The sequence below is a fragment of the Sciurus vulgaris genome (genome assembly GCF_902686455.1).
Source record: "Sciurus vulgaris genome assembly, chromosome: 7".
Classification (NCBI taxonomy): Eukaryota; Metazoa; Chordata; class Mammalia; order Rodentia; family Sciuridae; genus Sciurus; species Sciurus vulgaris.
The window spans coordinates 1,973,034-1,986,139 of NC_136467.1; the positions used below are offsets into that span (position 1 = coordinate 1,973,034).

General features: G+C 50.4%; 1 protein-coding gene and 1 long non-coding RNA gene across 20 annotated transcripts in view; both read right to left on the reverse strand.

The window, feature by feature from the left end:
• AFDN (afadin, adherens junction formation factor) overlaps positions 1–13,106 on the reverse strand; it is a 135,687-nt gene that overhangs the window by 31,511 nt on the left and 91,070 nt on the right. For all 19 annotated transcript variants that reach the window (XM_079146179.1, XM_079146172.1, XM_079146178.1 and 16 more), the window contains 2 exons: positions 8,869–8,972; positions 7,312–7,398 (listed from right to left, as the gene is read on the reverse strand). In XM_079146179.1, coding sequence (XP_079002305.1) covers positions 7,312–7,398; positions 8,869–8,972 — 191 coding nt within the window. The remainder of the gene's footprint in view (positions 1–7,311; positions 7,399–8,868; positions 8,973–13,106) is intronic.
• On the reverse strand, positions 9,962–13,106 carry LOC306665011. Its single transcript, XR_013764889.1, has 2 exons — positions 12,110–13,106; positions 9,962–10,588 (listed from the first exon to the last, which is right to left on the reverse strand). It is a non-coding gene; the product is annotated as an uncharacterized lncRNA (long non-coding RNA).

The window sequence follows — 13,106 nt, forward strand, 5'->3', positions numbered from 1 at the left end:
AGTGGTCCTAATGAAGGGCCAGAGTGGCTGACGGCACTCTGCAGCACTCCCACACGTGGAACGGGACACAAGAGAAAGTCTCGACCCTCCAAAGGACGGAGTCTCAGTTTATGGCGCGACCTGCTCTTCAGCAGTGGCGCCATCGGGGACTCTGCCGTTCCCCTCTCCAGGGACACACGCTTGTGTTCCAAGGTGAGGCTTAAAAGCTGGATCTAGGCTAAGAGCACGGACATCTTCAAGGCGCTCATCAACCACCCATTTCACACAGGTTAGTAAACGAGCCTAAGCACTGTTAAAGTCGTCCCTTTCATGCTGCTTTTAAAAAAAGAAAACAGGTTTTGAGAAAGGCTACAGTGACCCCACTCAGTGCAGCAAAAGAAAGTGAGGTGTGGCGATTTCAGTCCTCGCCCGGGCACGCCACAGCTGCGCTGCCACTCTTTAAAGCAGTCTTCACCCTGTGTGACCAGCAGGAGCCAATGTTAGTTAGGTAGAGATTTAAAGCACTCTAACTTACTGGCACATGAACTATCTCACTCTCTTATATCTGTCTCCATTTTATTATTTTGTGCTATAGAAAACATTAAAATATTTTTCTGTTAAAAAATGTTATGGCTTTTCTCTCAAATAAAAAGCATATAAAGGCTTTATATTCTTATAAACCTTAAGAATTTAGAGCATAAAGAGAGCACCCACCGCCTGGGTGTGTAATCACAACTACATAAATCGTTCTTCCCAAGCAAGTTAATCATCAGCAGGTCTGAACAAGCGGCCTGAGAAGCCGTCAGGGTCCCGGAAGGGCTCAAGACACTCACCGGCGCTGCCCTTCCCACCACAGAGAACCACATCCTCCTCTCTAGGACAACAGCAGCGTCCCAGGCTGAACACCAGCCGCCCACTTCTCAGTTTCAAGCTGCCAACAGTTGACTCCTCAAGATAGGGATGGCCACAACCCCAAGCTGGACACTCCGGCATGGGTGGCGTTTACCACAAGCACTACAACCAACGCGACACAGGCTCTTATGCAACCAGTGCACTCTGACTCCCGTTCACTGTGCACTTCATTAAACTTCCAAAAGAGTCAGAAAAATAAAAAATCATGTCTTTCAAAAATCCAAACTAAACAGGAAGCATGGTGTTGTTCCATAGAAGATTAAGAAGCAGCAAGCCGAACTCCCTAAAAACAACGTTTCAAAACAAACTGCGCACACACGCCCTGCTTCCCCATCATCTGGATTTCATAAAACTAACCAGCACGTGGAGGGCGAGGTGGAGAACTTCACATCAAACAAAGTTCAGGGTTCCAGCAGCTCAGCCACACACCAATCAAAAAAGGAAAGAGGCCTGGGCGGAACACAAACCCAGTTACAGCAAGCAGCAGCGCAGACGCAAAAAGGCCACAGGCTGGCAGGCTCCTCTGCAGGAAGAGACACTGGCCGGGTGGCCACGAGACCACAGGAGCACACGTGGCCCTGCTGCCGCTATGCATGCTCTCCACCAGGCGCTGCAGCCACTACCAAAGCACCAAGGGCAAGGAAACGGGCCTCCAGAGGGATGGCAACTGGACACTGGTGGCGGAGGCAGAGGGGCACAGCGTGCCCCGGAGCCCAGGCAGCAGACGTCTGTGTGGCTGACTCCTGCTGCAGGGGAAGCCTGCCACACACTAACCCACCCTGTACCTAGAAGACACCCTGCGGTCTGAGAAACAAGTCAAGGGCTCGAACTCTGCACACTGGGTCCCCTCTCAACCACACCATGGTAGCCTGGTAGTACTCAGGACAGGACGCCTGCTTTCTTCTGTGGGCCTTCTCTCAAAAAGCCGGAGAAAACACGCTGCCTAAAGAACAGCTCCCTGGGGGCTGCGTCTCAGCTTGTTTCCACTCCAAGGACAGACAGCGAACGCTATTTTCAGTACTGAAACAGCATCTGCTGCTAGGGAACAGGTGGTCTTCTCGGCCGTCTCCTTGGGAGCCTGCCCTCGCTCCAGAGCTTCCCCTCTGGCTCCAGCCTTCTCAGCTCCATTCTCCAGCTCTGCCAGGCACCCTCTTGGCTTGTGAGGCTCCCCAACTTCAAGTGCAACCTACTCAAACCCAGCTCTCGACTCCCCCCAGAGCTCCAGCCCCTTGGCCCTTCCCTGTCTCCAGCAGCCCCACCTTTAGGGACACCTCAAGTACCTGTTGCTCCAGAGAGAACCACAATTTACTGTTATTCACCCAAGTCACTAGCCACTCAAACAGCATCTTCCCACATATGTAAGGCAGCACTAACTCCCAGTCAGATCTGCCGCCCCTCAGCAGGGCCCAAGAGCCGAGGCTGCCCCCAGCAGGGTCTGTGGAGCTACTCAGGCCTCAGCACACCAGCACACCTGCACACCAGCCCCGGGCTGCATTCTGCCACCCTGCGTGTGGGAAACCAGTGCTGAAAGCCTCTTATGTCTGTGCCACAGTGCAGGGGAGCTGAAGTTCAACCTTTGCCTTCATCTACATTTGAAGGCCACTGCCTCACCCATAATCCAACCCATAGTCCTTTCAAGACCCACCTTCACCAGGTTCTGCCTCAGGGGCTGGCCAGGAGCCCAACACCTGCTCTTGTACATATAATTTTATTGGAACACTGGGTCATTTGCAAACTGACCTACATGTGTTTGCAGGTACACAGAGTACGCACTGTGCAACAGAGCTCATGAGGCTGCAAAGTGGAGCCCAGCTACAGCCTGGCCCCTCAGAAGCAGCTGCTGACTGCTCTGTGACCTGGCCCACCTGCCTGTGCTCTGCAGATGCACACGGCCTGCCTTTCTAATCTGGCAACCCTCGCCCTCCGTTTAGGTCTAAACTAAAATCCACTTCCTCAGCGCCACCTTCACAGAGTCTTCTACCTCAGAGTCAGACCCTCAGACAACATCCCTGCACAAGCAAGGTCCCACGAGGCCACCCTGTGCTTGCTGGTTCACCAAGTGCCTCCAATGAAGAAGTGCCTGCGGACAGGGCAGCTGTCCAGCAGTACCATGAAGGCAGAGAAAACTCTGACCAGGAAAAGAGCAACTTCTAGGAGAGCCGAGTCCAGACTCGCTCTCATTCAGTTTCTTCACAGCTGAGTAAACCATGGCAGGATGACTGCACTCTCTCGTGGGAGAACTGTTAATTTAATTTCACTTTAATTTCAAATTCATGCACTCTAGTCACTGTAGGAAACCTCTGAAAAGACCAAAGAGGATAACAAAGGGAAAACCACCTCCAAGCCAGGGAGAAGACAGCGCTCACCTACAGCAAGGACAGGAGGAGGGGCCTGGGCAGCCCCCAGTCCTGCGTGGAGTGAGGTGGTGACAATGGGCAGGGGCTGGGCCACAGGCTCTGCTCTTCACAGTGCCTGTCCTGAGGGGACAATGTCTGCACGTGCCTCTTTCCAGGAGCTGTGGTGGGAGGGCCACTGTGCACAGGTAGCACAGGAGGAGAAGGTGAACTCAGGGGCTCAGGTCCAGCGAAGATGTCCACATGGCCACGTTGCTCGAAGCTCCAGGAAGCCCTAATTCTGAACCCTGTACTGCAGACAGAAACACCACCACCATGGCTACTCTCCAGGCTAGGAATCCTCCTAACCATGCCCCTCAGGATGGGAAACACAAGAAAGCCAGGAGACTGAAGAGTGAAGAATTACATTCTACTTGTCACCATCAGGCCATCAGTACCCTCTTCTGGGATAAATATTCTAACAATAAGCCACTTATTAAGTTTACTCAAATACTAGTAAAGGTAACAACCTGGTCTTAACAGGGCTCTATGGCCTAAAGACCCTGGGGGATACCCTCACCACATCAGGCTTGGGTTCCACAAACTGTTGTACTTTTGTGACAAGGCCACTTCCTGCTCAGATGTAGAGGGGAGGCTGCACACTCCTTAGAGGCTTCACTGCACATGAGCAAATGCCAAAGCAGCTCCAGGCCTCCACCAACTCACAAGAGGCTGAGGTGGGGTGTGACCACAGACACTGCAGGGCAGCTGTACCAGGCGCCCAGCACTGCACGTCAAACAGTCTGAGGCCTGACCAGCCCTGTCAGCCACAGGTCTGCATTCCGGCCCAGAGCCTGACTGCATCTTGCACGCCTTCCCCACCCACCCAGGTCCACAACAGGCAGGGCCAGGTTTCCCATCTGCTCATCCTCTGACTCCCAGCCTGAACCTTCCTGGGGAAAAAGCAACACAGGGCAGTACCCTTGTCTTTGGCATCTTGCCTGCACCTCTGCGTAATAGAACAAAGGCTCAACTGTGCCTTTCAGCTTGGCTTGTCCTAACTGTTTGCCTGACACCTGGCAGCCTGGGAAGAACACAAGTTGGGAGCAGAGAGTGAGCCATGCCAGGTGGAACCTGAGCCCCACCCCCTCTCCCCGCCGTGAAGGTTGGCTCCTCTGTGTCAGGATATCATACCAGAGAGGGGACCAAATTCTACCCATATCACATGGCAACAGCAACAAGTGGTTCTGGATTGGGACTCTGATTAAACTGGAGATGATGGTGACTCTTATAATGGAAGCTCAACCCACATGCCCCAAACTCCAGGGAGACATGCTCGTGAAGTGGGACTGTCCATGCAATGTGGAGCACAGATGTTGAGTCTCTCCTGCTCTGTTGCAGTGTCCTCTGCGGTTCTGGGGTGGAACCCAGGCCTCACCCATGCCTGGAGAGCACACTGCTCCTGACGATACCCAACCCAGGGGCAAAGGTTTCCCTGTGTATCTAAGCGTGCTGGGATCAACTTTGACCCTGAGATTTTCCTCATCCTGCAACTGGGTGCTGACCAGCTAGTGAGTAAAGAGGGAAAGGAATCCCACAGCTGGTACTTCTCTTGTCACATCTCTAGATGTTTTGAGTTATGGGTCAAGGGAAATGGCAAGTGTCTGGAACTACATACAGCCTGTGAGCCCAGCTGTACCAGGGCTGAGCAGGGGTTCTGGACTGTGGGCTGGGTTCCACATCCCTACTCCTTCCTCTTGGGTGACTCCCTGTGACTCGGGCTTCAGAGATGGCCCACTGAGTTCCACATGGGCTTCTGCAGGAGACCCTGAGCGGCAGTCCAGGCCCTCCTACTCTGAACCAAGCTCAGAAGATGGTGTTAGCACCCTCCTCCTCCCAGGCAAGCCTATCACTCCTCAGTGGTGCTGGCTCCATGCTGCCCTCCCTACCTGCCCCAATGCCATCCAGCACAGCAGGTACGGGGCTGGTCTGCTCAGACCTGCCTGCCTCATTGCATCAACGAGTCCCCCTCAAGCCTTTCTCACAGAAGTACACAATCCAAGGACCAGCTGGCTTCAACCTTTCCACTGTGCCCCACCACTGCTTCTAGGACACTAATCTCCTCTTTCCACTGTTCTAAAATGTACAAATGCAGAGTTTCAGGGTACTCGAACTGGATCTTTATAACTGTATCCATCTATGGATAATAAACTTCAGAGCTAACCCAGTGAGCATATTTAAACATAGTGACATTACAACATGTAAATTAACTTTCAGGATTAAAGATGCATGACAGCAATCCAAGTACCATTCTATAACACTAAAAACAAAACAAAACAAAAAAACCAAAGATCCGTTCTTGCTTATCCATTTTTTTCAAGAAATATTTTCCCTTACTGTTTGCCAAGGACTGTCAGGGAGCAAGGGTGCTAGAGAGCAGGCTCTGCAGTCAGCCATGGGGAGAGCAAACGCCTAGTGATGTACTTCTAGCTCTAGAATGTATTTCAAAGGGAAGCATGGAGGGACCTGCCCTCCCTCAGAGGGCAGCAATGAGAGGGTGGGCTGCCAGGGAAATCTTGAACATAGGACACATCCTACATTCTTGTTTTGAGAAGGAGCACAAGGGACAAAGATTGCAAGAAGGGGAAACAGTGTCCACAGAAATCCCACATCAGGAGGCTGCACGCTCCAGCTCACTGTCTGCAGAAGCCACAAACTCAGCTAGCTGCCTCTCTTCTGCAAGTCTGGTTCAGTCCTCGCCTCAGGCTTGCCCCGCGCCCTCATGCCAGCTGCTCAAACACTGTGGGCCCTCGGGCAATGGGAATGGCAGGTTCCAAAGACAGTCTGTTTACGTCGATTAACGCTCAGTGTTACGATTCGGATCTGGAAGTGTCCCCCACTGTGTTATGCAGTAGCAATGATCAGTGGCGAAAAGGGCTGTCACCTCATCATGGATACTCATTTGATGTATCAACAATCTGAATGGACTACTGGGTGGTGACTGTAGGTAGGATGGGTGTGGCTGGAGGAGGTAGTCCACTGGGGTGTAGCCCTGGGGACTCTGTCCATGGTTACTTCCTATCTGTTTCTCTGCTTCCAGGCTGCAAGGAATAGAGCAGTGCTCCTCCACCATGATGCTCTGCCTCACTGGGCCCAGAGCAATGGACATGGACAACCATGGGCTGAACCTCTGAAACTGAACAAAAACAAACTTCACGTTCTCTGAGTAGCTGTTCTTGGGTATTCTGGTTACAGCAACAATAAGCCAATGAACACACTCAGGATAACAGACGTCTGGTTTAGACAAAAGCAAATTTCAAACTAAATTTCGGTTACTATTACCAATTTAAAAATACTTCTCAGGATACACTAACAGCCTGCAATGCATAAGGCATTTCTATCATACTGCTGCATGGTATCTGCAAGCTTTCCAAACACATTCCCTAGGGGTAGGGAAAGGTAATTTTATTGCTGAAGCATTATTTTAAGCAATATATTAGCAGAGTGCACTGAACTATTAGTCACTAAATATTATCTTTAAAACTCATATTTGTTCCTCTGAACACATCTATGAATCCACCGAAGTTGAGGACACACAAACCAGCTTAGGCATCCATGGTGGAAGAGGCTATGAGTAGTAACTCCAGTTCTCCAACTGAGAGAGACTGTGAAGCTGTCAATGTCCTGCCAGATTAGTGGGTGCCAGGACTCAGACCCCAAGAGCCTCAGGGAACAGCCCAGCAGGCAACACCAAGAGGAGAGTGATGTGCAGAGGTCTCCTGAACCCCAGTCCACCTCTGCAAGGGAACACCTGGAGGCAGGCCCAACTCTGCGGTGCCAGAGGTCCCCAGTGGCCCTCAGTGCCAATGCCCGCTGCGAGGAGGCGGTGGACCTGTGTGGACTTCTCCTGGGCCCACGCTTCTCACTGCCTTCAAGGGCACCACCCACCCAGCCACATTCTCAGAGCAGGAGTCACCCCACGGTCATCAGCCAGCACAGTGGCTCCACGCAGGCTGCAGCTCTGGCCCCAGTGGGGTGTGGGGCTGCAGGAGAGAAGGGCAGGACACTCCCAGGCTCACTCCCTTACCTTTGCTGCCACAATGCTGAGGCCCATTCCATTCTGCTTCTTTAGAGTCACAGTGATTATTTCAGGCTCCTTCCTCAGAGGCTGGGCCTGATGGAGGAAAACAAAGGCTCTCTTTATAGAGGAAGGAAAGGAAGACTCAACCTCAGCCTCATTCGCTGCCCTGGAGAACTGAATACTGGTGCTCTTAAGCATAGAGAGGACTGGTGATAAGTGCCATTTAAATGTTCTTTTAAGAACTTAATTCGTAAACAAAAATGAATCTCCACTGCTCTCATGTTAGAAAACCTGCTTATGAGATAGAAATCTCATCTTCGCCTTGGTCTTCCAAAATAAGCCACCAGGGTCTGGGGGGTGGTATGGCTCTTATCCAAAGAAGAAATCTGAATGTATTTCATAGGGCCTGTAGGGAGGACACAAAACCAGCTCTAACACAGATGACCTAACACCTCAGTCTCTTGGGAAAACCAACATCATTTTATTTTAAATGGGAAAAAAAGTGGCTACAGGAGCTGCACAGCAGCATTCAAAGTCCTATGCAGGAAGACAGGCCAGTGGGCAGGGTTAGACTGATTCATCAGCCAGGAAAAGGAGCCTCCAAAACCACGTGTGACCCACATGACATGCCTCATCTCAACATGGGGCAAACCCAAGGCACACCCCTAGCACACAGGCCACACGAGCGCTGCACAGCAACACCCAGGCCCACCAGCAACAGGGTGATCGCATGTAGGCCGCTTAGTTGCAAGAAACAGCAAGCCTGAGAGATCTGGAGGGGCGTAAATAAAATCAGGTGATCTCAGAATTAAAAAAAAAAAAAATCAAGACCTGAAATAGAGGTACTTGTTTTCCTATAAAAATCTGGTAATCAGAAGTTGCTGCTGTAACTTTGAATTTGCCCAACAATGACCAGCGATGGCTGATGGGTAGTAAAATGGGATTACATATTTGGTCTAACAGAGCCACTGTTAATCAACTTTTGGAGATGGCTCTGCTATTCAAATTTAAGATAGTCTAGGGGAGCCAAAATAAATTACTCTGAATTAAATATACAAATGAGCATCTTTTTGTTTAAAACTCTGTATGAAGCAAAGGAGAAAATTTCCTCAAGAAGTTATGAAGCTATTTACTATTTCAAAAGATGCAAAATATTAGTTAAAAACCTGATATACATTTAAGACAAGGTAGAACAAATGAGAAAATGATATTTTTGCCAAGGAAAAATACTTTTCTAATAAACTCTGTTGAGGACACCATATTAATATGTTTTTAAAAGATGCATTTACATTAACGCTGGCAAAACTATGAGCTTAAATATTCTTTAAACAGTTCAATTTGCTAACAGGCAAAATTGTAGACTAGACATGGTACAAGGAAATATATCTATATAAATGCATATTATATGTGTAAATCATGGTTTTAAGGTGTCTCAATCAAATCAGTATTTAAGGAATGGCCTAAAACGTTTCCCATCACAACAGTGCTCAGTGCAAGCAAGGAACACATCCATATCACATCTTCATGTTGCTGTGGCCCACCCTACTCTCTCAGAGTACTTACCAGTTCTGTGTTCTCACGCAGAAAGTGGCTCTCATAATCCGCACCTTCAAAATGTATTGTCCAAGTGCCTGGTGAGCGCGCGTGAGGAATCAGCCTGCAAAACCCTAGGGGCACATAAGCGTGTTAGGACAGGGAAAAGCCCAGTGCTAAGGCCAGCAGCCCTGCCCAGCAAGACAGACACCACCCCAGTCCAGCACCTCACAAGGCCAACTCCTCTCTGAGTCTTCATTCTCTAAAAATCCAATGACCAGACACTTAATTATATATATATTTTTAAAATATTTTTTAGATGTTGATAGACCTTTATTTTATTCATTTATTTATATGTGGTGCTGAGGATTGAACCCAGTGCCTCACACATACCAGGCTAGTGCTCTACCACTGAGCCACAACCCCAGTCCCTATATATTGGTTTTGATCCAATAAGATTTCAACACCAAAGTGAAAAGTGAAATTGGGTCTCTTTTTCCTTTGGGTCCCAAAATGACTTTTTTCATTACTTCTGAAAGAAATCAACTTAATTGTCCTGTCATAAATTCCTTATAGAACTGTTTACTACAGACTAGGAGAACCTCAGTGGCATTCAGAATACCTACTCAGCAGAGGAGAGGGAAGAGGGTGGAGCCAGAGAATAGCACAGACGTGGGCATCTGCCGTGCGGCAGACCTGGCTCACCTGGTGGACGTGCATGGTAGATAATTGTGGGGCCAGTGGGTCCCTTCTCGTTACTCCTTGTCCAGACCTTGTACAAGTTCATACTTGAGTAAAGTTCTTACAAATAAATTTCAGAACCATATTATGTTTTAAAGATGGACGAATGGCATCTCTTTATAACCAAACATTTTAAACACATCGCCCTTCACTGAGTGGAATCCAATCTGTGCTCTTGAGTGGTGTCTCAACACAGCCCTGTCACACAGCCTGCGCTGCCTCCTTCCTGCCATCAGCAGACACTGACGGACAGCACCCAGAGTAGATGCTGTGTGACTTCCAGCTGGGCCCATTCACACCTCCCCCCAAGTGTTTCCCCAGTGCTGGTAATTTGGACTGCTATTTTTGGACACCCATGACAAGGTTATTTGTGAGAAAGAGAAAGGGGGAGGGGGGTCTTAAAAAATATTCAGTTAAAATACAGATAAAGTTTAACTGCTTTAAGCCTTTTTTTTTTTTTTTACAAAAAAATCATCATTGCAAATCCAGTTTCAACAAAATAGAAATACAACTTGCTTTTCCTTCCCATGTTTTAGGGAATCACAAATGATCAGACATGAAGTCCCAACAGTCCCACATCATGTGCCTGTTCTCTGGAAAGTCAGGCTTCAGCGGCAAGGTGCAGCCTGTGCAAGGAGGCTTCTCTGCATCTCAGCTGCAGGAGCAGCGCAGGCCCGCCCCACCAGCCTGGCTTATGTGCTTCCGCCACAGAACTGCACTGTGTGTGAGAGTGGCAGCACGTCCTAGGCCGACTGACAGCCCAGAGCCCGAGGACCCAGACGCCATGTCATAAGACAGCACCTGTGCCCTGAGCTCCAAGTGCTGCGACCACCAGCACGTGAACTGCAGTGATGACGAGGCTAGGAGGTGGTCTCACACGTGTCGTGAGTCAATCAGAGCCTGGCCAGCCACATAGAGAACTCACATGAAGCCCTCGCCACTCCCACATTGGCCAACGCCTGTTCTGTGGTGCACGGCAGAGCTCCAGGCTGCTCGCACGCTACACATGCTGTGCGCGTACAACATCAGTGAGCTGGTCTCCCAGCTCATTACTGACAGGTGCTCCTGTAGAAGCTGCTGGCAGTCGGCGTGCAGTTGCCCTGTGGGCGAGAGGAGGAGCCCTGAAGCAGCTGGGCGGCGCTGCAGCTCACCCCATGTGGACCAGCAACCTGAGCACCAGCCCTGCTCTGCCTCGGGGAGAGACCTCTGGGAGAGCGGCCCCTTCCAGTGCAGGTTAAGCATACAGCAACTGAAGCAGCACAAAGGAGCCACCCTCAGGAAGCCTGCCAAGCATGAGGGCCAGACCCGGGCTCTCCAGAGGAGCAGAGGCCTACAGCCACCAAGACAACCGCCAGCAGCATGAAGATACGATGGGGGAGAGAACACACAGCACTTGGTCATAGCGTGTGCACCCCAAGGCAGGAGGCATCCCTGGGGGAGGTGACTCCACACTCAGTAGTCTAACTTTAACCCTGGAGGAAAGGGGGGTTCCTACCAGGAAATGGAACTACAAACACATGCTGGTTTTAAAAGAGCTCGTGAGCCAGGTACGGTGGCCACACCTATAACCCCAGCAAACGGGGAGGCAGAAGCAGGAGCATCACAAGCCCAAGGGCAGCCTCAGCAAATGAATGAGAACCTGTCTCACAAAACAGAAGGGGTAGGGCACAGTGGCCACACCTGTCATCCCAGCAGCTGGGGAGGCCCAGGCAAGAGGATCCCAAGTCAAAGGACAGCCTTGGCGATTAAGAACCTGTCTCCAAAAATACAAAGGGCTGCTGGGGATGTTGTTCAGCGGTTAAGCGTCCCTCTGGGTTCAATCCTCAGTACCAAAAAATTAGAAAGGGCTGGGAACGTAGCTTTGTGGTAGAGCACTGGGTTCAATCTCCAGCAGTGCCAAACATAAAACAAGACCTTCTGGCAACAGTGAGAATGAGCAGAGGAAGCCTGGGCAGGAGGTTGACAGACCAGACATGATCGGCACAGGCGAGTGCGGAGCATCTGAAACGTAAATCTAGCTGTGGGTTTTGACCTGCTGAGACCTGACATGCACAGGACACCTCTAAACAGTCCTGTGGCAGTCGAATGCCTACTGCCTGAGTCCCCACTGTGTGGCCAGGGTCACACATCCATAGGCTTCCCGTGTGCCTAGAGTGCTGGGTCAGTCCAGGTGCACTCGGGGGACTTGGCGGGCCTCTGGCTTCACTGGAGCCTGCCCGCCTTCTTTCCCCACCCAGCCACAGGTTTGCCCTGAACCAGGACCAAGGGCTCTCCTGGCCTATGTCTTTGTCCTCCACATCCCGGACGAGCTGCCTGGTCCTCTGCACCTCTCCGTGCACTCAGCATGTTGAAGGGCCGTGCTTCTCATATCACATGCACGACTCAAGGGAAGGGCAGACTTTCTAACTTGAACTCTTTTAAACTACCAAAAACACTGACATACCTTTGAAGACACAAAAACAAACTTAGTGGTAAGTGAAGTGCTCACTGAAATTGAAAATCTGACTCAGTGAATTTATCTAGCACGGACCCAGGGACGTGACACCTAACTCCACTCTTGCTATTACTCTTTCTTTTCCCACTTGTTTTTTTTTGATACCGGGATTGAACTCAGGGATACCTGAACACTGAGCCATATCCCCAGTCCTACATTGTTTTATGTAGAGACAGGGTCTCAGCCTTGCTTTTAGCACCTTGCTTTTTGCTGAGGCTGGCTTTCAACTTGTGATCGTCCTGCCTCAGCCTCCCAAGCCACTGGGATTACAGGTGTGGGCCACCAGTCCGGCTTGCTATTACTCCTTGTTTAAGTAAATCCCTGTTTTCTTTCATTTATTTTATTTTATTTGCTCTAATTAGTTGTACATGACAGTAGAATCCCTATGTTTTACATCTATTTTTCTACTCATCTGAGCTTTACTCTACTTTCCCAAAAAGTAGCAGAATGGAATCAAAATTTGGTCTGATTCAGAAGCTCATTCTTCAGCAATAACAGTGGTATTTTCCATCAATAAACAAAAGCAAGACAATGTAGAGAGGGTCATGTGACAGCCCAGAAGTGCCTGAGGGAGACTCCTAAGGGCAGCGTCACAAGCCCTCCATGCCCAAGAGCAGGGTGTCACGCACAGCAGGCAGCAGGCTGCCCTGGCCCCGCTGGCAACCTGTCCAGTCCTCACAGCAACGTCCTAGTCCGTTTTACAGGTGAGAACCGAGGCAAGGGGAAAACTGCCTACCAGAGCACAGCTGTCAGGCGGGCTGGACTTGGGTAGTTGGTGCTACTCTCCATGCTCTGCTGAGCTGGCACCAACATCATTTCACCCAGCGGGCAGGAGAGGTGCTTGCTGCAGGGTTACCACACACCACAGTCGCGTGAACCGACCTGTCTGCCCTCACGTCACCATGAAACGCTTCTCAAGTCAAGGCAGAGTCCTCAGCAGACCTGGGGCAGCCACTGCCTTTCACACAGTTAGTGGAGAAGAGGCGTCCTCCTCTCTCCCGGGCTGCAACTCAGAATCCACCGGGTAAGCTGC